We start from the raw sequence: 23,484 nt of genomic DNA, 5'->3' as shown, positions 1-23,484 counted from the left end.
AGCCGGGCTGGCTCATGGTCCCCGAAGCGGCGGGCCGGGCGGAGGCTCCTGCGGCCGCTGGGCCCACGGGGATGCCCCGCGGGTGAGGCGGCCCCCAGCTCCCAGCCGCGCTCATGGCGGTGGCCAGGAAGATCAAAACTTTGCTGACGGTCAACATCCTGGTGTTCGTGGGCATCGTCCTCTTCTCCGTGTACTGCCGCCTGCAGGACCGCTCCGAGGGGCTGGTGCAGATCGTGCGCAGCGCCGACCGCCGGGTGCGCAGCCGGCACGCCAAGGTGGGCGCGCTCGCCGACCGCGAAGCCATCCTGCAGCGCCTGGACCGCCTGGAGGAGGTGGTCTACAACCAGCTGAATGGTGAGCCCAGGCCGCGCCTCGCTGGGGACAGGGGGGCTGGAGGGAGGAGAAGTGTCCCCAGGTCTCGGGACACCACGCTGTGTCCCAGCCACTGGAACCCACGCTAACCTCAGGGGCCTGCTGGCCAGCGGGGGCCCTGAGTGTTAGTTCAGGAGGAGGCAGGGTAGGAGGCAGAGGAGAATGAGAAGGGCCCCCGTAGCAGGGAGCGCTGGCCTGGATGACCACTCACTCATTCACTAGCCCAGAGGACACTTGGGAGCCCTCCCCGTCACCACACATGCGACGTCTGCAACTTATTCCCTGAGAGAACTTGAAAGAACTTCTAAAGAGGCCCTGTGACTTGCTCTGAGCAGGCAGCGCCCAGGCCTGAGGGTGAGGGGCACGTTCTGCTTTCCCAGCAGCTGTGGGGGGCGGGGGTCCTAGCCTGCAGTCACCCCTCTCTCTCCTGGAAGACGTGGGCGCTGGAGGGAGGGTGGTGCCACCCTTCAGCGGTTGCCGATGAGGTGTTCCTCAGTGCCGGGTGGGAAAGGTGCCTCCCTGTGACCCCTGGGCCAGTCCAGCCTCCAGTCCTGGGGACGCTGGGGGCTCCCTCCAGACAGTGTGGCTGTGGGACAGGTGTGAGGCCAGGGGCTGGCGACTCGGGGACAGATTGAGTCAGGGGTCCCGCAGGGGTTTGGCAGGTGTGAGTCCCCTAGACGGACCCCGGGCCGTGGTGCAGGGAGCCCACAGTCCTTGGGCGCTTCCCCGGCAGCCTGGCTCCTGGTGGGGGGCTCCTCACCAGCGTCAGCGTCAGTGTGACCGAGGTCAGGGTTGGTGGCCGCAGCTGAGAGGAATGGGTGTTTTTCCACTCTGGGATGCAGCAGGCCAAATACAGTGCGTGCTGGTCCCTGGGCTGCCTCTGTGCCGAGGTGCAGGGAGGAAGGAGAGAAGTTTGTGTGTTTACCTCACTAGTGGGCTTTTTCCGTCTGCAAGGGCACGGGCAGCCCGGGCCGGCCCGTCAGGAAGCATCGGCAGCAGGCTCTGGGCAGAGGGGTCAGGCCTGCACCGCAGGGTCTGCACTCGCTCCCGGCCAGCAAGGGGTCTTCTTGGGCTTTCCTTCTGGGGGGCATCCTGAGACCCAGGGGCCTGGGGACACCCAGGATGAAGGAACTGTCCGCAGCCTCACTTGCTGTCTGGGAAGGAGCAAAACATCCTTCTGACCTCCCAAGCGCCCCCTCGCCACCCCCCAGGACCCCTGGCTCTGCCCCAGACGTGCCTTTCACGAGTGAGCCGTGTGGCTGTTCTGATCCCTCCTGCTGAGCCGCAGCCGCGAGGGGAGAAAGTTTAGTCCGGCTGCCACGGGCTCTGCTGGTGCTGGGATTCAGCTCCCGGACGTGAGCGCCCGGTGAGGGCACACGGCGTTGCCGAAGTGTTTGCCAGGGGCCACGGGCTGCTTCACGGGCAGAGCCGGAGGGTTACATAAAGACACTGGCAGCACGTCGGCTTGTGTAACATCGGGCTTGGCTCCGCCGGCCGCTCTCAGCTCGCTCTTCAGGGTGAGAAGAGGCCGGGGCTCTGGGCGGCGCAGAAAGAGTCAGGCCCTCTGGCTGACCTTCCCGACGTTAGCGGGACAGAGGGAAGCGGTTCAGGAACGGAGGGGCCCCCTCCTGCCCACCCCGGCCTCCCCCTCCCCCGTGTCCCCGATTCCTCTCTCCCTTCCTCCATCCTTCAGTCACCTCTTCCTCCAAACATGCCACCGTCTCTCTGTCTGCCTGCGTCCCTCTCTCCCCATCCCTCTCTCCGTCTCTGTCTCTCTCCTTCTCTGTCTCTCTGTGTCTCTCCATCTCTGTCTCCCTCCCTCTTTGTGTCTCTCTCTGTCACTGTCTCCATGTCCTTGTCTCTCTGTCTGTCTCTGTCTTTCTCTCCCTCCCTGTCTCCCCTCCCCGCTGTCCTCTGATGGGGGTCTTGCACCCCACTTCTAGGCTGTGTACCCAGCATGGTGTCCCCACCAGGAGTCACTCAGTATTTCTTCCTAGAAATGATGAGAGTCAATGTATCTCATCCCAGGCTGGTCCCTGAGGAAGGGCTGGTACAGGAGCGAGTTGACATTTGCTCACAAGAAGCCATTGGGAAGCAGTGCTTAGCCCTCCAAGTGGGTACCGACTCCCCGTGTGAAAGGACACGGAACAACAAGGAGGCGCCCCCAGGGCGGCCTGTCCGCTGCAGACTCAGGAAACGGAGAGGAAAGGATTCCGGGGAGTCTCCACCGGGTGTGGAAAGGAGAGGAAGAGATCCGAAGAAAATGATGGATCTCTTGGTTTCCTCTGCGCCGGCTGCCTCCCGTGACAGTCTCCTGCTCCGCAGAGCTGGTGGAAGGCAAGGGTGTCCTGGGAGCGGCCGGAGGCGGGACATTCCTCCCACACCCTTTCTTCAGCCGGTCCGGTGACCTGTACTCAGGATCGTGTGGACCTCAGCAAAGACCTCACAAGCGGTGTCCGTAGATCCAAATTCTGGAAGAAATGTTCTTTAAGGAAATGCTGTGTAGTCACATCCTGTATGTGCATGAGAGGGGCTTCCAAATTCAGTGCTCAAGGCAAGAAAAAAACCGCCTAGAGCCAGAAATCACCCTTCTGGATATCTTAAATCACATCCGTGGTTCTGTGCGTGCGGCTGGCACAGGAGTCTCGTGAACGTGCTGTCTGAGGGCCTCTGGGCTCGGTGAGAAGAGGGGGAGACGTCCGCAGTGGGCTGTCTGGTCTGCAAGCCGGTCCTGGGGGGATAGGAAGGGTTCCGAAGGGCTCTGTCCCTGCTGTCGGGGGTGGGACCCAGGTGAAGGCAGTCACCTGCAAGGCGGGGCCTCCTCCCCAATCAGGGGAGGCTGCCACCACTTGGCCGCCCTGCTCCTTTGTGCCTCTGGACCGTTCTTCCGACCCTTGGTGGCCTCAGTTCCAAAGCGGAGCTGCTCTGGGGACACGAGCTCGCAGCTGGGGGGCGGGGCTGGCTGCGGTAGGGGGAGGCACTTTCTAAAATGCAGGGTGCATGCGTCAGGCCCTCCAACCTGACCCACTGCCACCCACACCGGTGCACCGGGGGGTCCGAGCGTGAGCCCGCTGTGCAGACAGCACTCGAGGGCCCATGAGACAGCCCGGCTCCCGGAGGTCGTCCGGCAAGTGAGAGGCGGCTGCTGACGGCGGCACCTACCGCACAAGGATCTGCATTTATGCTGTTAAACGTTGGCGTCAAAACAAGAAGGTCCCTCTGTGGTCTCGCCGGTGACTGCGGGGCACGGTGTCCCCGCCAGCTCTGCCCCAGGCCGCTCGCCCTCGTCTGGGGAAGAGATGATTCCCACTCCGCTCCCTCCGAGCCTCAGCGACGCACCGTGGCCGGCCTGGCCCGTGTTTCCCGTATCCGTGCAGACGCGGACCCTGACTCCCCTGAGGGATCTGTCTGTTTTCTCCATGGCTTCAACGCCCGGGGTCTCAGGCCGCATCGTGCATGTGGCTGGTGCTGCGGAGATGTTGGCCGAGTGTGTGAGTGAGCGGATCTTCCTCTAAACCGTTCATTGCTTCGGCTTAAATGTGTTTAAAAACACAAGCGCCCATCAGCACCGAGGCCGAAGCCGAGGTGACCGAGGGATGATGACAAGACCGTGTGGGCTGAGCCCAAGCGCGCTTTCTCCTCGTGAGACGGGAGGTTCTCAGGTGAGAGACAGGTGCAGGGACGTAGGCAGGAGAGGAGAGACTCACTCCTTGGAGGGACGGGCGATCCAGTCTGGAAAAGGGGATCATCTCATGGTGTCATCCAGGGTCATCAGTGTCATTCAGCCCTGTGTCTTTCTTTCCCCCCAAATCCTGTCCAGAAGGTGGGGTCCTCCCAGGAGGGTGGCCGTGCCCTGGGAGGCCGGGTCTGTGGCAGACTGCGTCCTGAGGGGAAGGGGGTGGTCAGGTGCTGAGGGGCGCTCACCCACTGCAGCAGGGTCCCAGACTCCTTTCTGGTCATGAGGCTAAAATCCTACCAACAATCTGAGAGCCCTGAGTTTTTTAAAAATATTTTTTTAATGTTTATTGTTGGGAGAGGGAGAGAGAGCGACAGTGCATGAGTGGGGGAGGGGCAAGAGAGAGGGAGACACAGAATCTGAAGCAGCTCTGGGCTCCGAGCTATCAGCACAGAGCCCGATGCGGGGCTCGAACCCCTGAACCGTGAGATCATGACCTGACCCAAAGTCAGGGGCCCCGTGCTTAATTTTAATAATAAAACCCTAGTTGAGCTGCACAGAGGCGGTGGGTGGGGGTGGGGTGGGGGTGAGGTGGGGGTGCTGGGTTGTTACCCACCGTGTGCCTTGGGCCTCTGGCCGTGGACACCACGGTGTAGACGTGCTGCCCGCCATCTCCCCCCGCCGTGTTCGCTTTAGTGACTGGCAGAAATCACAGCTCCGAGGCTGAATTTGGGCAGGCTGTCCAAAGTTTCTGCACCTGCTCTGAGTGGTGAGTGGTCAGCACACGCTCTCTGCCCCTCGGAGGTCGGCTCAGAGTTTCAGAGGCTCGACTAGAGCAGAAGCCTTGTGAGGACCCCGGTGGTCTCACCCCCACTTACCGTTTACATCGTAAAAGGAGGAGCGAATCAGATGGCTGGAGCCGGGTCTGGGGAGAGCACCCAGCGTCTGGCTGTCCACACCGGACGCCCCTCGCCCCCTCGCCCCCAGCTGAGCCGTCCTGAGAGCCTGTGTTTCTCTGGAGGGGTTCCGGGCTTTTCCTTGCGCAGATGCAGGTCCGGCTGGAGACGCTGCTGGCTATTCCCCCTGTGAGGGAGTGTGCGTTCCGCGGGAAGCTTTCCTGTTCGCCGGGGAGGGTCAGTCCCACAGCTGGCTTCCCGCAGGTCCCAGGGGCCTTTCTAGCTTGAGTTCGCCAGTCCTGGTCTTCCCAGACCTGCTTTGCGAGCTGCAAGGTCCTGCCCCACTGGCTTCAACCGTTGAAGTGCCGGTAGCTGGAGAAACTAGGACGTGATCGAGGGGTCTGGCAGGGCCGGCTTCCCCAGGGCAGCAGTGTGCCATCGGGGGGCCTTTTGCCCCTAGTGCCCCCTGCTGGAGCCCCGCCTGGCACGGATGCGGGGGCAGGGCTGAGGCTGTCCAGCAGGAACTGTCTTTCCTGCCCCCAACCCCGTGGTTACCTCTCACCCCTCTGAGGAGGTGAACAGCATTGGGTTTTGCGTTTCCTCCTCTCTGCCTGTGCCTCTCGCGCCTCGGCCTGTGGGCTCGCTCTGGTCCCCGCCCCACCGCCCATGAGTCCGGACAGCCGAGGCCACTTCCTGGACACAGGACCTCGCTCCAGGCAGACCCGGCCCCCTGTGTCGGGGGGAACGAGGTGCAGGGACGCTCCCCGGCTGCGGGCGGAGACTGGCAGCCACACTTCTAGGAATAATTCATGCAGGTGGTGATCCACTCGCGGTGCGGCCGAGTGATTGCATTTACAATTCAGCTCCGCAGTCTGCATATTTCAGAGGCCCCACTTTCCAAAAGGACAGTTTATCCTTCGTTGTCTGGAAACTCGACAAAATTAAGTCTCTCTATGTTTCCACGTCCCCCTGGAGCAGGGGCATTCCAGGATGGGGTCCCCGTCCTAGGACCAGGCTCCTGCTCCCACCAGGTCCGGACACCCTGGAAGGGGAAGTGCCGGGTGCTGAAGGACAGCAGTGAGACGGGTCACGGCGGGGTTTGGCTCCCGGGACGCTGTCAGGATCGCCAGGACCAGGATGGTCTCCCAGCCACCCAGCACGGTGACCACCCGCTGTCGGCACGGCTCACCGCCGTCTAACTGCCACTCACAGAAAGGACACACTCATTTCCTGCTGTTTGAAAGGCACTCGGAGCTGCGTGACCTCAGTGTGGCCCCACGCCCACAGCAGCCTGTCTTCAGGAGGGAGCGCCGGCCGGCAGCGCGGACCCCGGGACGCTCCCGTGACGCCCGCCCCACACGCCGGAGGCCGCGGAGCCCGTGTGCAGAGAAGATTAGCCCCTCCCAGCCCAGGGTCCTGCCCTCCTTGGGTGAAGGCCGACTCTCAGTTACCCATGCGGCCGTTCGTTCCCCGCGTGGTTAGTGAGCACCTGCTATGCTCCTGACTCCGAGTCAGGACACGTACGTGATGGGGACGCAGGTGCCCCAGGGAGGAGGGGGGACAAGAACACTGTCAGGCACAGGTAAGCGCCATGAGAAAGCAGCGTGACGGAGAGTGGGCTGAATCACGCCCCACATTCGCAGCCACCCGGACCCTTGGAATGGGACCTTCTGTGGAGGCAGGGTCTTGGCCCATGAGGTCAGGCTAGAGCAGGGCGGGCTCAGTCCAGAGACTTAAAAGGACAAGGGTGTCCTTGTAGGAGGCGGAGAGGCAGGGATGGGGAGAGAGAGTCCAAGTGGCAGGGGTGGCAGGGACAATGATGTCCCCGGTGAGCCGAGGCTGCAGGTGCACCAGCAGCTGGACGGGGGACGGAGGGACCGCTCCTGAGCCTCCACCCGGAGCTGCGGGCTCACGTTTCACTCGGGTCCTGGGGACTCCGATGAGATGGGCACGAGGCCGCAGCCCTGGCAGGTCCCAGACGAAGGCCAGCGTCTCCCCAGGAGCTGGAGGGGCCAGGTGGGCTCGGCGCGGGCGGCCCTCGGCTGCGGTCCAGGCTGGACCTCCGCCAGGGCGTCCCCCCCCAGCACTGTCGACATCCGGGCGGGTCCTTCCTGGCCGTGCCCTGCAGGAGGCTGAACAGAGTCCTGGCCTCCACCCACCACAGGCTGGTTGGTGCGGCCAGTCGTGACACGGGAAATGTCCCGACACGCCCAGTGTCCCCGGCGCAAGATCGCCCCGGTGAAGACTCCTGTTTCACGCTGACGGCCGACCGCCTGGGCTCCGACCTGCCCCAGCCCTCAGCGAAGTGGCTCCCCTGACCCGGGGCTTGGCACCCTCGCCGTGAAGTGGGGGCGGTGGTGGCTCCCTCCTGAGAGGGGCCCCTGCATGGCCAGAGGAGCTGGCCTGGGCAGGGGGCCAGCCCCGCGCCCAGCAGGATGATTAGCCCCACGCTGTGGAGGGCGCAGAGTCTGCGGGCCACAGGGGCGGCGCGTCTTTCCGATGCCGCCAAGAGGGCTCTCAGTCCCACGCCGCCCTTGCCAGGCCCCCTCCAGGCACGCTCGGGCCTCCTGCCAGGCCTTCACCGCCACGCACTGTTCTTCTCTGCTGCTGATATTCTGGACAAACGACCCAGGCTTCCTATTTGTGGTCGTGGCAGGGCACCTATTTAAGAAACAAATGTATTGAATTTAAAACGTGAGTCAGTTTGAAGGACGCTGTTAAGCGAGCTGACTGGGTGGTCTGCAGGGCCGCAGATCCGGCGGCAGGGGTGGAGGGGAGGGAGCCCACCCCCGGGGCTGCTGAGCCACTGACCGCAGGGCTCTGGCCGAGACACGCTGCCTGGGAAGGCGGTGGCCCCCGGGGTCGTGGACAGGTGGTGACTCCATCTGATGGAGCATAAGAAAATAAAGTCGCTCTAATGTGACCATGGTGGGAGGCACCCGGCCATCAGGCTCTGGCACTGGGGTTGGGGGGCGGGTGTCAGGCGTCACTGTGGGATTCTCCAGCTCCTCAGGCCTAAAAGGAGGCTTATCAGTTCTGGCTTCAGTTGAGAGCTTTGATTTTCAAGTGACAGAAAACTCAGTCCTGACAGACGTGACTCCCGTAGGGCTCGCTGGCCCCTGGGACTGTAGGAATCAGCAGCTGTCTGGCCTCAGGTGAGGCTTGAACCAGCAGCCTGGCCCTCTGTCTTCCCCTCTCAGGAGCGGCCGCTTTACTAGTTTCTGGAGCTTGGGTTCCTAAACCACAGGATGCTGAGAATGAGAAAGAGACGAGTTTCCACAAGAAATCAAGAAGTAGATACGAGGTCCCAGGCGGGTATTTTGTCCCCTTGCCTGCTGCTCCGCGGGCGGGTCCAGGTAGCATGCCCCTCTCTCCCCACCCGAGGCTCCCGCGCTGCGGCAGCCCTGTAGACGTGACCTTCCCAGGGGGTTCAGAGGCCTCAGCTGTTGGCATCTTATGTTTTAGTAAATAAGCCAAATACAATCGTTCCTTAAAAATCCCGCCCCGGGGCCTGGCAGCGTGCCAGGGGAGCAGTGCGCATGCGCGGCGTCAGCCTGCAGCCGGTCTGCGAGGTGCAGCCGCATTAGAAGGGACGCCCGGCTGCTGGCCCAGGGGCGCGGCATGCAGGGGTGCGTGGGGGAGGGCAGGGGGAGTATGGGGGTAGGGGTCGTGCGGGGTGGGTGTGGGGAGAGGCCTTGGCTGTGGGGTCTTAGCTGTGGGTGGGCCGTCTTGCCTGGACGACCCGGGAGGCCGGGGGCGGGGGGGGGTGGGAGCTGGGGTCCGGCTGGTTTGTGAGCTTCCAGGAACAGTAAGCGGGAGGCAGGGATGAAACCTCGGGTGGGCTCCCCAGGCCCAGGCGCGTTTTAGACGTTGGCGGGCAGCACGTTGACGCTGTCCGCGCTGCAGAAGCGCCCTGCTGCTCCCGGGGAGACAGGGCCTTCTAGAAACGTGGTTCTCCGGGCGAGCGGCGCAGAAGTCCAGGCATTTAGAGCCGCTGACAGACACCTTCCGGCGGCTGCACCTCGTGGGTGCTGTGATCTAGGGCTGGGTCCTCCGCTGCCCCCTCGAGGGCCCCGGGTCCCAGGGAAGATGGGCCGGGCGTTGACCTGACTCGTTCTGGATGCACGGGGTTGCTGGCCACACACAGCGGGCCCCTGGCACCTGGAGGTCAGCAGGCTGGGTCTGCATGGCCACAACGCACAGCCCAGGCCCTGCTCCCGTGTGGCATCCGTGTAGGCAAAACCATGAGCGAAGCCCAACTCGTTTTCATGTAAACACAAAAAATGTTTTTCATGGTGTAAACCTCAAATTTCCAAGAATATGTCTGCAGGGTGTTCCTGGGAAGGCCATAGGTTTTGTTCAAAATCCACAGAAAGGTCAGTCCCAAGTGTGTCCCCAGGGTCCCCAGGGCAGCGCAGCGGCTCCGCCCGCAGCCCGGACTCAGGTCCCCGCCGGCCGCTCTCTCGGGGCCCAAACTGAGGCACGTTCTCGCAGCAAACACTGGGCGCCTCCTGGTGCTCGTGTCCGGTGAGGAGGGAGGGAGGCCCAGAGATAAGCAGACCTCATTTCCTCTTGCTGAGAGCCGTTGGCACAACATAGTGGCTCAACACGGCACATGCAAATTCCCTCCATTCTGGAAAGTCCCACTCGGGACTCTTTGGGCTAAAGTCGGGATATCCTGAGCGCTTGCTCCTTGTGGAGGCTCGGGGGGGGATACGGAGTGAAGGGGGTTCCCAGTGTCAAGGCACCTGCTTCTGGGGCCACGGCCTTCCTCCATCACAGGCAGCAGTGTGGAGCCCTGCCCCTCCCCTCAGGTCTCCCTCTGCATCTGCCCGCCACTCCCTGCCCAGCCTCCCTCTGCACCTTCCCTCATCCCCCTCCCTGGTCTCTCTCTTCCACTTTAAGGTCCCTGTGACCACATCCACGTGCCCCAGCCCCAGCTCAGCTGGTCAGCAACCTTATTCTCGTCACCATACAACCGAACACAGTCCCAGACTCTGGAGCTGGAGCTCAAGTGTCCTTGGAGGCCTGTTATGGCGCCGACCACAGTGGGCAGGCTATCCTGACCAACCGAAGGGGCAGAATAAAGCAAGGAAGGCCAGTGTCAGTGGGCGGCACCGGTGTCTCTGCTGGGTGCCCAGAGGCGGCTTCTGGAAGAGACTGACTTATGAGTGAAGACAGGGGAGGTCAGGACATGTGGGGGGGAAGGAATGCTCCAGGCCCAGCAAGTGCCAAGGTCCTGGGCAGTGTGTGCCCAGTGCATTGGCAGGGTGGCTAGAAAGCAGGTTTGGGGAGTGTGTGCTAGAGACTCACATCTGGGGGCTGCGGGCGCCCACCCAGGCTGCCCTGAGGACCTCTGCACGCCAGGCGGCCTGTGTGACGGAAGTTCATGGCCTCACGGTCCCCGAGGCCGGAAGCCCAGGACCAAGGTGCCTGAAGAGCTTCAGACAACCTCTTCTCTGTGTGCGCACGTTCCCGGGTCTCTCCCTCCGGGAGGCCGTGGTCCTCACAGGGTCCAGCTGCTGGCTCGCCGGGGGCAGGGGACCCGCTGAGGTCAGTTTAGCGGAGACGGCGGCTTCAGAGGGATTGACTCAGCCGGCGTGGCACTCGGTGCAGCAGGGCCTCTTGGCCACCCTGGGGACACGTGGGGCTGTCTCCCAGCTCTGGACACGGATGCGCTGTGCCCGGTGTGGAATGGCACCGCTGGCCTCCACCCACCGCTGCCAGGCACCCCTGCCTGGATTGTGACGGCCACAAGTGTCCTCAAGCGCTGCCAGATGTCCCCTGGGTCCCGCTGAGAACGGGGGTGCACAGGCCAGTGCCACAGAGGGGCCCCCGGCACAGGGGAGCAGCGCGTCCGGGGTGCAGGGCGGCGGGGACACCCCAGCGCCCCACAGGCGGTTCTGGAGCCCCAGGCGGGGCGGAGTCCTGGTTCTCTTCTGATTCTTCCATCTTCCCAGGGAGGCAGGAAGCAAGGTCATCAGCTGAGGCCGAAAGTAGAAATCACGCCTCCCTCCCCCCATCTTGTTAAAGTGGGGCCACAGCCTCGCCCGGCTTCAGGAAGAAAGTGTGTCAGGTTGTCTGCAGTGGGTCCCTTCGTCTCTGAATATGGGCGTCACACAGTGCACACGCCGGCCGGCGGGTCTGCAAGATGGAGGCACGTGGTCAGTGTTTACCAGACAGGGCGCCCACTTTGTAGGGGCCTGGGGAGGGGTCTGGGTGTGGGGGGAGGAGCCTGTCTCCTGCCTCCACATTGCCCTCCCCGGCCCAGGGTGGTTCCATCCAGGTATGACGGGTGGGGAGGCCCCTGGGGGACGCTCCCAGGGGAGGGGCCACCCCCTCCACACACCGGGGCCCTCCCGGCCTCCACCAGGACCGGGCTTGCTCGTGGCATCCAGGCTGCTGGCTGGACCTCTGTCCGAAGCATCTTCCTCACGCCTGGTGGTAACAGCAGCCAGGGGGACCTTGCCGCCCCCACAGAAACCTGTGACGTCCCCGTGTCACCGGTGACAAGACCTGGGCCAAGGCAGGTCAGGTCCTGGCAGAGGTGGGGTTTGAATCCAGGCACGTCTGGCCCTGGTCCCTGCCCCGTATGCCTCCCCAGAGACAGGTGGGGACACCGGCTGAGAGGCTTAGATCAGCGTCCGGTGTTGTAGCTGCTGCCTCTTACAGCCAGAAAAGGAACTATTTTTATTTTTCACAGAACGGTTCGGTCAGATCGGCTCTGCGTGTAGCCCCCGTCTGAAACCAGCAAGCCTTGATTTTATTTCAGAGAAACGGCCTGGCTTATGCAGGGCCTATTTTCACACTATTTTGAGCAGATTGTGGGAAATGCCTGTTAATATTCTGTGTGCTTGAGCACTTAGCAGTGGACACGGAGCAAAGAAGCTTGGCTTAATTGGGAGGAGGAGAGCGTGGCGTGGAAACGTGGGCAGCAGAGCCGGGTGGCGCCGAGGGCCAGAGTCGCCCCCCACTTCCGGCCCTGGCCCCTGCACCTGCCAGGTGGCAGAAGCCGCATGGCTCTCCTGGCGTGGCTGCCAGAATGGAGGGAGGCGGGCCACCCCTGTGCGTCTCCGCTCAGCAGGACGCCTGCTGGCGTGGCCCGTCCCGCAAGCCCACGGAGCACCCCCACCGGGCCGACCGGGACTTCCGTCTCGGAGGCAGCCCGCCCTCCCGAAAACTGCGTGGCATCCAGGCCTCCTCGAGAAGTTGGGGCGGGCGCCAGGGAGTGGTGGGACCCAATTCACGCTTCTGTCACAGAGCGCTGCCGGGCGTGCGGAGCAGGGCAGCGAGGTACCAGTAATGCAGAAAGTCAGAGGCGCACGAGAGAGCAGACCGTGTTGTTGGGGAAGGTCAGGGGGACTTCATGGAAAGGGAGGCGTTTGAGCGGCACAGAGTTAGGTGGACCTGGTTCCAAACCCCAACCGGATGCCCTTGAGCAGGTCTCTTCTCCCTGAGCCTTGGTTTCCACATCAGGGAAATGGGAAGAATGATTATCATTCTACAATAGGATTTTGAGAAGATTAGATAAGCTAATGCATAAGTGTTTAGCAACGGGCCCAACACCTAGTTGGTTCTCAGAAATGTGAGCAAAGACAAAGGAAGACAAATAGTTGAAATTGGGTGGTGTTTGGATAAATGGATGGCAAGATGCCTCAAATATGTGTTCACTGGATGGGTGGAAGGATGTTTGTGTGGATGGATGGAGGTAGGGAGGAAGGCAGGGAGGGAGGGGTGGGTGGATGAATGGTTGGATGGATGGACAGATGGACAGACAGACGGATGGATGGGTGGGTAGGGGGATGGTTGGATGGATGGATGGGGGGTGGATGGGTGGATGGCTGGATGGAGAGAAGACCTTGTGCAGCGAGCAAAGCCAAGAGTTGAGGAAGGGAAGCAAGTGTCCCGAACGGCTGGAGGAAGGCAGAGGCCAGGAAGGCAAGTCGGGCCCAAATGCACCCACGTGCAGACAAATGGCCTGCAGGCACAAGTGTGGGTCTGACAGCCTCGTGTCCAGTGTGGCCCTCGCAGAAGGTGTCTCCCTCTGGGGGCAGAGACGTGGAACCATAGGCACTGCCCAGGACTTCCAGAAGCTCTTGCTGCCCTGCTCACAGGAGTGGGGTGGGGGGCGGGCTCTTTCCCCGGGGCTGCAGAACTCGGGGCAGGCTCCTCCTGGAGCTCCAGAGCAGCTCTGCAGGGAGGCGAGGAGAAAACACAGCACTGGGGTTTGAGTCCGGCAGAAATCATGCGGACACATGCTGGACTGTCTCATCTCCTCTCTCGGGAGGGTCCTTGCCAGCCGCCGGAAGGGCAGACACCCAGCTCTGGCCTCTATCCCTGCCCTGCAGCCTTTGGGATCAGGGGGACCTGAGAAGCAGGGACCCCTCGGCACTCAGTGAGGCCCAGCTTAGGCTGGGTCTCCTTCATGTCACAGGCAGGTCCTCTAGCCCAGGACTTTACCCAGGATGCCTGTCGCTGGAAGGGCCTCTGGGGAACAGAGGGGACCCACTTGGGGAGTGTGGGTCCCATGCGGGAGGCACTGTCACCTTAGCTCAGATGGGGAAACTGAGGCTCACAGGGCTTGAGTGTTTTGCCCACAGTTAGGATGCGGGTAGGTAGGGTTTGAATTCTGGCAGCTTGGCTCCGGCTGCCAAGCAGAGCCCACCCGGTGCATTCTGGCTTTGCTCAGGGTGGGTGCGCGGGGGCACGAGCCGGACCAGGAACGGCCGAGGGTTCGGGCGGCTCAGGCCTGGGGAGGTGCGGCTGCCGACGTTTAGACAGCCTGTGACTCGAGGCCGTGGATTTGGAGCCGGAGGGAGCCTGCCGTCTGCCTGAGGGAGGACTTGCGTGTGCGGGACAGGCTGGCTGTGCCTCGGGGGCTCACACGGAAGCCCTCTCCCCGGTGGGACGGCGTTAGGAGGTGGGTCTCTGGGAGGTGAGGGTCCCGGAGGGGAGGCCCGCCGTAAAAAGAGGAAGAGACAGGCAAATCCCTCTCCGGCTCTGAACGCACACGCCCAGGACAGACGGTTCAGGAGACAGAGAAGGCGGCCGGGGAACAGGCTCTGACCAGGAGACAGACGGGGGCTTGCTCTGGACGCCCAGCCTCCAGGGCCGTGACAGCAAAGGTGTGTAAGCGCCCGTCTGCAGGGCTTCTGCGGGCAGCCTGGGCGGGCTGAGATGCGGGCACCCGCCTCCCGGCACTTTGCATCTGCAAGGTCAGCCTGGACTCTGTGTCCATGGTTCCTTGTCTGGAAGGTCACCGTCTCCTGGACGGAGCTCTGGGGACAGCACCTATGCCTCCAGCTCTGCCTTCTTCAGATTGGGAGCCCACAGCTGCCTGTCCCTGCATGCATTCATTCCTGAATGCGTCCCTCCGTGCATTCCTGCATTCCTGCATTCATTCATGCATTCCTCCCTTCCTGCGTGCGTGCACTCTCTCACGGTTAGGTGCTTAGTGAGCAGCTACTACAGATCAGGTCCTGGGGCTGTGGCGGCCAGTCCTGCCCTTGGAGGTCGGGAGGCCACATGAAGTCGGAGCCAGACCCTCTGTCCTTGGCCAAAGGGGCTCCTGGGGGCCTGGCCCTGTATCCCCACTTCTGTCCCCAGAGTCTGGGCCCTAGATCTCCTCCTATTCATGACCCCAGCGCAGGGCTCGGCCCACAGGACCAGCACGTCCCAGGGGACTCAGATCTGAGCAGAGAACCCAGCGCAGCGTCCCATCAGAGTCTCGGTGGGCGTAGGGAGGGTCGACCTGACCTCTCCCCTGTTCTGGCCAGCCTCACTCGGTGATCACTGAGTGACAGGACACCCCAGTGTCCCCCTGCCCACTCCTCAGGAATCGGGTCCCATTATGGGGCAGGACGGAGCAGGCTGCGGGATGCTCACACCCTCGCATGCCTACAAAGTTCCGGAAAGAGCTAGGAAATCCACTCTGCCTGGTGTTTCTGGCCCCTCCTTATTCCGCGTGCTTAGGCCCCATAAACATTCACGTATGTGTGAAGATGTATCAAACACTCTCCTGGTCTCAGAGACAATGTATCTTAGAGGCATTTCCGTGTCCTGCAGAATATTCACGACTTCAGTTCCAGAAGGGCAGTCCGTCTTTGGCTGCTGACAGGGTACCAGGTGGGGGCCCCAGGGAACCTACACAGGCCGTCCAAATGGGACGAGCCACTGCGCGTGGAGAGAGCGGTGCTCCAAGCCCGGGGCAGGGGGTCCTCGGCCACAAAGCCAAGCAGGGTCTGCTTTTACCTCTGCCTCGCAATCATCAAAATTGACAGCAGGCATGGTGGGTTGGCCAACATTCTTATAGGGCGGAAAAAGAGAGGGCTGGGAGCTGCCGCGTGCTCTGCTCACTGCTGTTTCCCCCCCATGCCTGCCTCCCCCGACATGAAGGCTGCGGCCAAGGTTGAGGGTGCAGGAGGGCATGGCCCGGAGCCTGGCAGGTGACAGGTGCTGTCTCCACCACGAGTCACGGAGTGCCACCTGCTAGGGGACCTCAGAAGCAGGAGACGGATGGTGAGGGTAGTGCAGGCTCTGCCCCAGTGCCCTGGCACATGTGGCCTGTGTGGTGACGGGCGGGGGACGGCAGGTGGACAGGATGTCTGCACCTTCCCTTCCAGGCTCCTGAGGCTGTGAGGGGGGCCCCCACCCCATCCAAGGCTATGTGCCCCACTTAGGGGGCCATCCGGACCTCTGACTTCTTCCCTACCCATGTCCTTGAAGCGTCAAGTCCACAATATTCAGGACAACCCCACCCCCCAGAAAAGCACTTCCGCCACCCTGCCCCGTTTCTCCACGTTTGCCCCTGCACCCTCTCCCCGTCCTGGCAGCGTGCGCTGTGCTTTAGCGGCTGGCTGGTGCTGCTTCCGATCTGAGGTCGCTGGTGGATTTCAGGTCAGGGGCAGCGGGCTGCCCCTCGGAGACCCTGGATGCTGAGTGCCCCCCACCAACGGCGTCTCCCGAGGCCCTGCCCCCTGCGCCTTCCTCTCACGTCCGTGTGTGCCCGGCAGCCTCTCCGTGGGGGCTGTTTCCTCCCAGAACCTTGGCGTGAGTCACAGCAGCAGATGGCGTCCGTGACTCAACAAGCGGCGAGCGTGAAAGCCACGCTTCCGCCCGAGCTCAGAGCTCACCGCCGCCCACGTCCACCAGGTCCCCTGTCCGGAAGGCGCAGTGGGCAGGTGTGAAGCGGCACTTCCCGGGAGGGGGCTGGAGGAGGCCCTGGACAGCCACCCCCGTCCTTGTGCGGGGCCGCTGCTGTGGGGGTGGGGGGTGCCTGGCACCCTCGCTTCTCTGGGGCGGCTTATGGGGTCCCGATGGAGCCGACCACCTGGCTCAACCGCCGTGGGGCCTGTTTTTCTCAGGGACACCGAGCCCAGGGCACTGAAGGCCATCCTCAGGGGCCCAGCCCCGTTTCATTCCAGCCTCTCCCTTCCTGTGGCATGGCCCTGGGCCTCGTGGTCACACAGTGGCTGCCCTGGCCTGGCCATCGAGCCCTAGCTCCAGGCCGCAGGCAAAGGCAAACAAACATATGTACTTGCCAAGTCTGTGCCTTTTCGACACATTTCCCAGAAACCTCACGCAGCAAATTCCACTTAAATCTTATTGGCAAGATCTTGGTCACACGCCACCCCTGGCTGCAAGGTTGGCCAAGGGAGGCAAGCGTTTTAGCGGAACTCATTTCTACCCCAAAAAACTGCTTCTACTAATAAAAAGGATGGAGAAAATCGATGCTGCCCAAACATCCATAGTGTCTGCCGCTCTCCCTTCGCCTAGAACCTCTCCCCTCCTCCCCTCCTCCCCCACCTCTGCCCCCTTCTCCCCCTCCTTTCCCCGGCTCTGTCCCCTCTTCCCTTCCCTCTTCTCCCCTCCCCTCCCCTCTTCCACCCTCCCACTTCTCGCCCCCCCACCTCCCCCCTCCTCCTTCTCCCCCCTCCCCGTGTGAGTGTCCCGTGGATGCTGGCACAACCCACCACGGACGGGGTGGCCTGGAACAACGGGAAGGTGCCCCCTCGCCCTCTGAGGCCCCAGCCTGAACTCCGAGTGCCGCCCGCTGGGGGCTCTGAGGGAGGGTCTGTTCCCGGCGCCTCTCCGGCTCCCAGCGGCTCCTCGCCATCCTGGGCTTGCAGACCCCTGGCTCCAGCTCCGTCCCCGTCATCCTGTGGCTTCTCTTCCTGTGTGTCTCTGAGCGCTCTCTGAATTGTCAGGACGCTTGTCATCCGGGACAGTCTCATTTCCAAGTCTGCACCTTACTTACATCTGTGGCCTGTTTCCAAGTAAGGCCACACTCGTGGGTTCCTGCTTTGGGGGCCACCGCCCCCCCATCCATCTAAACCAGGGCCACGACCTCTCAACCTCGAGGCAGCCGTGCAAAGTGGGCCGGGGGCAGGGAGCCGCCCGCCCGTGCCTGTGTGAGGGGCATGGGTGCCGTCGGGCTGGAGCCTCCCACAGGGGCCGGGAGCTCAGGCTTGCGCATGAAATCTCTCGGGTTGAATTCCGGAGCCCCACAGACGTGCCCGAGCCCTGCTCTGAGCCCTAAGCGCCTCTCAACCCCTCCAAGTCAGCTGCTCTCTCTGACCTGCCCCAGCCGCCCACAGAGCCGGCCATCTGCCTCCCGCAGCCTCTCGCCTTGAAGGGCATCTCATGGCACGTGGGTCCCTCCTGGACAGCCCAGGACACTGCATCTCAGGGTCCTGACGGCGATCCCATCTGCAAAGACCCATCTAGCCACCAGGGTGACATGGCCACAGGTTCCGGGGATCAGGTGCCAGGGGTCACAGCCATCAGGTAGTCTCCCACGCCTGTGCTGACAGACACAGACCTCAGTGCTAGTTTTTCCGGAACGTGGATCTGTCTTGCTGCCTTCGCTGGAAAGTCTGGAAGATCTGGTGTCTTAGGTCTGGAGCATGGGGTCATCCACCCCTTGGCCCCAGAACATGCGAGGGTCAAGGGACAGCGTCCCTGGTCTTGGGAAGCAAGAGAAAGTGTCTGGGCAACAGCCCTGGACCCTCAGCCCAGAGCTCCACTGGGCCCCTGATGGCCGGGGCCCCACGTATGAGGAGGCACTCCCGGGGCGCAGGCACAGCCACCCGGCTGTGATGGCTCCGAATCACCTCACGGACTTAGAACGGGCATCCCCTCAGGTCTCAGGTCGCACGAGAGGAGCTTGAAATGATTGTCCCCTAGAAGTGACCCCTGTGCGCCCCGGGGTCGTGCTCCCCTCCAGTGCCCCCGGACGATGGAGGAGGAGCCCTGTGCTGGAGGGAAGCTCCTTCTGCCAGAAGTCAGGCTCCTGCCTCTGAAGCCAAACCCACCTCAGTGAGCAAGAGCCCTAGAGCAGAGAATGTTCTGGAAGCAGTAGGTGCCCCGACCTTGGCAATTTGCTTTCCTCTGCCAGGGGCCTGGCTCTGCCGCCTCCACCCAGACCCCGACCATCCAGACCCCTGGGAGAGCCACGGTCGGCCAGCCTCTGCCGAGGCTGTTCCCTTAGCCGGCCGGGCTCCAGTCCACCGGTGCCGGGACCGAGTACACCTGTGTTCGAGGCCTCCCTCTGTGTAGACAACGCCGCCCTCCAACCCCTGTTCTGGACGCTCAGTGCACCAGAGGGGGGACTCTCTCTCCTGGTGACGTTACCCACTGAGGCACAGATGGACTGTCGGCCACTCTGGGTCCAGCGGGACCCCTGGGTGGGGACAGTGGGTTGCCCAGGTGACAACCACACCGTGTGCGCGAGGGGGCTGACCCCCGGGAGGGCTGGAGCCACCAAACATGTGCAAACACGCAGGCACCATCAAGCAAATGTGTATGTATCCATTTGACCATGTAATAGCCTCTAGGAGGTTAGGAGGTAATTATTAGTTATAATTGAGGGTTACATATAATCACAGAGGAGACACTCTGACAATAATTTCAAGTGAAAGCAAAAAGCAGAACGTGGGTGTCTCCAGCCAGAGGCCCAGGTTCGGGCACATCCCCTCGGCCCTCTCCGAGGGCAGCGCAGGAGCCCGCAACACTGGGGGAGCCAGGGAGGGCTTAGTCATCGTGGGATTCCTGCAGAGCAGAAGAAGGTTCCAGAGTACCTGCTGGAAGCCCACTCTTTGGAAGGCTTAAGGTCCCTCTTGGATGTGAAAGGGGTTCCCCGGATGCCCAAAGCCAGGCCTGTTTTCAGTCTGGGTGCTGTGATACGGCCCAACTCGTTCTCCACCGCCAGCGGGTCCGGCCGCATGCCACACTGGTGTGGGTGTTTGCACCATCAGCCCGGCCTCGGGCTGGGGAGGGGTGGCCCACAGACGGGGGAGCCCTTTTACCTGTGCGGGGGGGAGTGTCCACTCATGCACCTGTCCACGAGCAAGCGCCGAGAGCTCTCATCGGCCGCCACGCCCGGGGCGCCCCCAGGAGCACGGGCCCGCCGGGAGCGGCAGCCGGATGCGGCGGGCCCTCACGCACCAGGTGCGCATGCGCGCCGTTCAAGCGCTCTGCGCGCCAGGGACCCTTCTTCCTCCTGCTGTAGTGCGGCACGGTGGTCCTGACGGCGATACGTCGTTGTCATTAATATCCTTGATGGCAAAAGGTAACATTGGTGACCTTTATTGTTTCCCTCTAAAATTCTTTTTTGGGACACCTGAGTGGCTCAGTCGGTTAAGCGTCCGACTCTTGATTTCTGCTCAGGTCATGATCTCACGGTTCATGAGTTTGAGCCCCGTGTTGGGCTCTGCACTGATAGCCAGGAGCTTGCTTGGGACTCTGCCTCTCTCCCCCTCTCTCTCTGCCCCTCCCCCATGCCCTGTCTCTGTCTCTCTCTCAAAAATAAATAAAAATAAACCTTAAAAAATAAAATAAAATAAAATTCTTTGAGTATTTAAAGTTTAAAGCACGTGGGCAAGAGGCATGACGCCAGTGTGAGCCTCAGGGGTCCCCTCTATGAAATGCAGTGATAAAAGCACGTGGTGTAGGACCCACCACGGAGCAGAGCAGATCCCACTGGCCAGTGCAATGACCGTCCGCTGTCACAACCCGCCTGTGACCTCCGGAAGTCCCAGAGTCACAAGTAGAAGGTGTGGCTTCTGTTTGCTTAGTCATTGAACAGACATTTCAAAGGCTGAGCTAATGCATGCCAATTTCCCATTGTTCTCAGAATCCCATTCAAGGGAGGAACCAAGTGTGCGGGGCTCCAGGTCACCCGCGGAAGGAAGCGGAATATTCCTAGCAGGAAAACCATCCCTCACTCCCGTTTGGGAGACGCGGGTGCCTTTGGGATCCGCACCCACATCTGCGCAGGAGGGTGGCCCCAGAGCAGCGGGTGTGTGGTTCACATCAGGTGTCCAGTCGTCACTGTCTGCTGGCTGCAGGCCTGGGTGGCCGTGTGGGCAGCGGGTCCTGGTCTCTCGGGGCTGCCCTGACAAAGCATGACACGCCGTGGACCGTGTGGAGGCGGAGCGGGGCCCTGCCCCCTCCAGAGGCTCCAGGGTGTGTCCTGCCTTGTCCGGCTTCTGGTGGCCCCGAGTCAGGGGGCGCGGCGCTCCAGGCTCTTCCTCTGCTGTCGCATGGCAATCTTCTCTTTGTGTGCAAAATCCCCTCTTCCTCTGAGGACCCCAGCCATGGGGTGAAGACCCACCTCAATTCAGGATGACCTCATCTTAACTAATTCCCTCTGCAGAGACTCCTTTCCAAATAAGGCCACGGCCAGAGTCCGAGGGCCAGCACCCACACAGCCACCGAGCCTGCGGGTCACCCATTTGGTGGCCTGGCTAACCAGAGCAGGAGCCCCTGAGAGTGGTTCCCACCCTCCTCCACCCCGCACCAGGCCCAACGAAGGTGCTCGGAAGCCAGAACGCTGGGAGATGAGGACAGAGCGTGTCTTTAGGTGTGTTTAGGTATGGACCCCAGGGGGCTTGGCCCGCTGTCGGCCATCGGTTCAGTGGAATTTGGGCCTTGGACCCCCGTAACGACAGGCTGCCTTCAGTCTTTACAAGTTTCTTCTGGTTCCGTCTGCCCTCGTTCCCCGAGGATCAGGCAGTCCTGCCTCTTTAGAACGATCCCTTCGTGAGAGACCTGAGCCAACGCTGGGCATCCCAGAAAGAGGGAAGACCTGGTCCTGGAAACCCCACAGGGAGGCACCGGCGTGCGTGACTCCTTACAACTAAGTCACATCTACAGTTTTGAATCGGCGGAGCTGTAACAGATCTTCAGGCTCTGGTGGACCCCTGACTGGGCTGGCGGCTCTGACCATCTCCCCCCTCGGTATCCCCAGGGCCAGCCCCTCAGAGCTGCCACGGCTGCTCAGAGGTCAGGGGTCAGGGCCCAGGGTGAGGCCCAGAGTGACCAGCTTGGAGCCTTTACCTGGAGCCACAGGCAGGTTCCACACCCGGCAGCACACAACTCGCCCCCACAAAAGGCCAGGAGCCCCTGACCACTGGAAGTGGGGTCCCCGGAAGGCAGCATCTGCATGTCTGGAAGCTTCTTGGAGATGCCAGTGCTCCGCCCACCCCACACCTGTGCACCTGCCACTCCACGTGGGCGCCTGCTGTCTGTGTCCCAATCGGGCCCCCTGGACTACAGCCCCTGTTCCTCCGAGGAGCCCCTGCCCCCAGGGCCGAGGTGGTGGGCCATGGAGGGTGCGGCCCGGGGGGCACCGGCGCTGCCCACCCTCCAGGGCTCACTCATTCACGTCGTTCGGGGAGGCCGCTTTGGCATACAGCCCGCTCGCTGGTTCATTTCTACCCACATCGGTGCTGGGGCATCTTCGTGGTGGTGGTGGCGGCGGGACCTCTGAGGCCGGCCTGGGGCGACCCGGCCTGGCCCGCCCCAGGCCTCCAGCCTAGATGAGCGTCCTGTTCCAGGTCTCTAAGCGCCTCTTTCTCACGTGTCCATGCTGCTTTGCTGGTCTCGATGTTCACACCGTCCCGGGCCTGCCACCGAGACTGGTGCCTTGCCAAGAACACGTGTGTGGCACGTGGGCCCGTCCACATGTGAGTTACACACTGCCAGCCGATGACTCAGCGAGGTGACTTTATGTAAAACCCGGTTGCGTCCTGGTGGTTTGAGGGCTCTCGGGAAGCTGGCCCCACGCGTCCCCGGGAGCAACAGCCAGTGTCCCCTGATTCTGTGCTCCTGGGACATTGCAGCATGATCACCACCAAGGAGAATCTATGGAATTTCTCTAAGAGCTGATGAGGGGTCCCCAGCACCCCGAAGCTGCCAGGGACCCCCTCTCCCACCAACCAGCACCCCGGGGTTCAGCGCCGGGCCCCTGGCTCTCAGGGCTAGCAGATAGACTTGAACAGGACCGGGTGTCAGCCCAGCCCCCAGCCTCTGGCTGCAATGTCCCCCCACCCCCAGCGGCGCCCTCGGAACACCCCGGGCCTTGCTCCCTGGTGCCTCGCTCCACATCAGTGTTTGGGGTGCTCCCTCAGGATGGGGACATCCATCTTTCACTTTGTGTGAAAGCACAAAAACGCCGAAGCACCTTGTGCAAATTTCACAGTTACGGAACCCTGGCGTCGCGCGCTCTCCTGGGTCACAGGCCTCCTGCCTCCCTTCCCCTTGGAATCCGCCAGCCTCCCCGGAGCAGGTGCTCTTGTCTGGGGCCCAGGGACCTGGGGGCATGTGACTGCTGGCCGAGTTCCTATGTCTACAATGTAATGTAGTGAACTCGATGCAGAGACTGAGACCAGATACGGAAGTAAAAAGGCTTTATCGGGAGCGCTTCCGGGCGAGGGTCACTGGTCCGAACGGAGAGGGTCAGAGAGGTCGTGCCGGGGACGGGGGAGCGCGTTTCTATGGTGTCGGTGGGGGGGGCGGGAGGCAGATTAAGTACTGACATGTTTATGTGGGTGATTTTGGCAGCTGTTTCTTGCTCCAGGGAGGACGTGTCCGTTGTTCAGGGCGGAGGGGTTGGATGAATGTTCCCTGTGAAGGCCTCCAGTGGGGAGTGTGGAGGGAGGGAGGGGCTTCTTGTCTGGGTGCCTGAAGGTCACACCTCCGCGGCCAAACATTCAGGGCACACGCTGTGTGAATATTGTTATCACTGTACCTCTTCACCCTAAAAAGGCATCGAAAATCAGGATCCAAACCTAAAGCCACAAAGATACACATAATTTTGGGAAATTAACAGTGTCTGAAAAGCAAGTGATGCCCCCTTGACATTTGTAAGCTCTGGGCGGAGGGGCGCGGGGGTCGGGGTGGCTCCCCTGATCAGAGAGGTGTGGGGTGGGAGGTGGCTACCCCGGATCGGAGGGACGCGGGGTGGGGGGGTGGCTCCCCTGATGGGAGAGGTGCAGGGGGACGGGGTGGCTCCCCCGATCAGAGGGGCGTGGGTGTGTGTGGCTCCCCCGGATCGGAGGGACGCAAGGGGGGTGGCTCCCCCGATCGGAGGGGCGTGGGTGTGTGTGGCTCCCCCGGATCAGAGGGGCGTGGGGGGCAGGGTGGCTCCCCAGAAGCCAGCCCCACATCGAGCAGGGGTCTGAAAAGCTCGCTCCTCATTTTAGAACCAACCTACAGACCAGTAAAGAGGGCTGGGTCACGGTTACAGAGCAAACTTAG

The 23,484-nt window shown here is 62.3% G+C and overlaps 1 protein-coding gene across 3 annotated transcripts in view; it reads left to right on the top strand.

Moving 5' to 3' along the window:
* Positions 1-6: 6 nt before the first annotated feature.
* Positions 7-23,484, top strand: part of GALNT9 (polypeptide N-acetylgalactosaminyltransferase 9) — a 66,048-nt gene continuing 42,570 nt past the window's right edge. For all 3 annotated transcript variants that reach the window (XM_029921286.1, XM_029921284.1, XM_029921285.1), the window contains exon 1: positions 7-354. In XM_029921286.1, coding sequence (XP_029777146.1) covers positions 114-354 — 241 coding nt within the window. In that variant the 5' untranslated portion in view covers positions 7-113. The remainder of the gene's footprint in view (positions 355-23,484) is intronic.

Source organism: Suricata suricatta, chromosome 14 (assembly GCF_006229205.1).
Source record: "Suricata suricatta isolate VVHF042 chromosome 14, meerkat_22Aug2017_6uvM2_HiC, whole genome shotgun sequence".
NCBI lineage: Eukaryota > Metazoa > Chordata > Mammalia > Carnivora > Herpestidae > Suricata > Suricata suricatta.
This window is presented reverse-complemented; position numbering and strand designations above follow the sequence as displayed.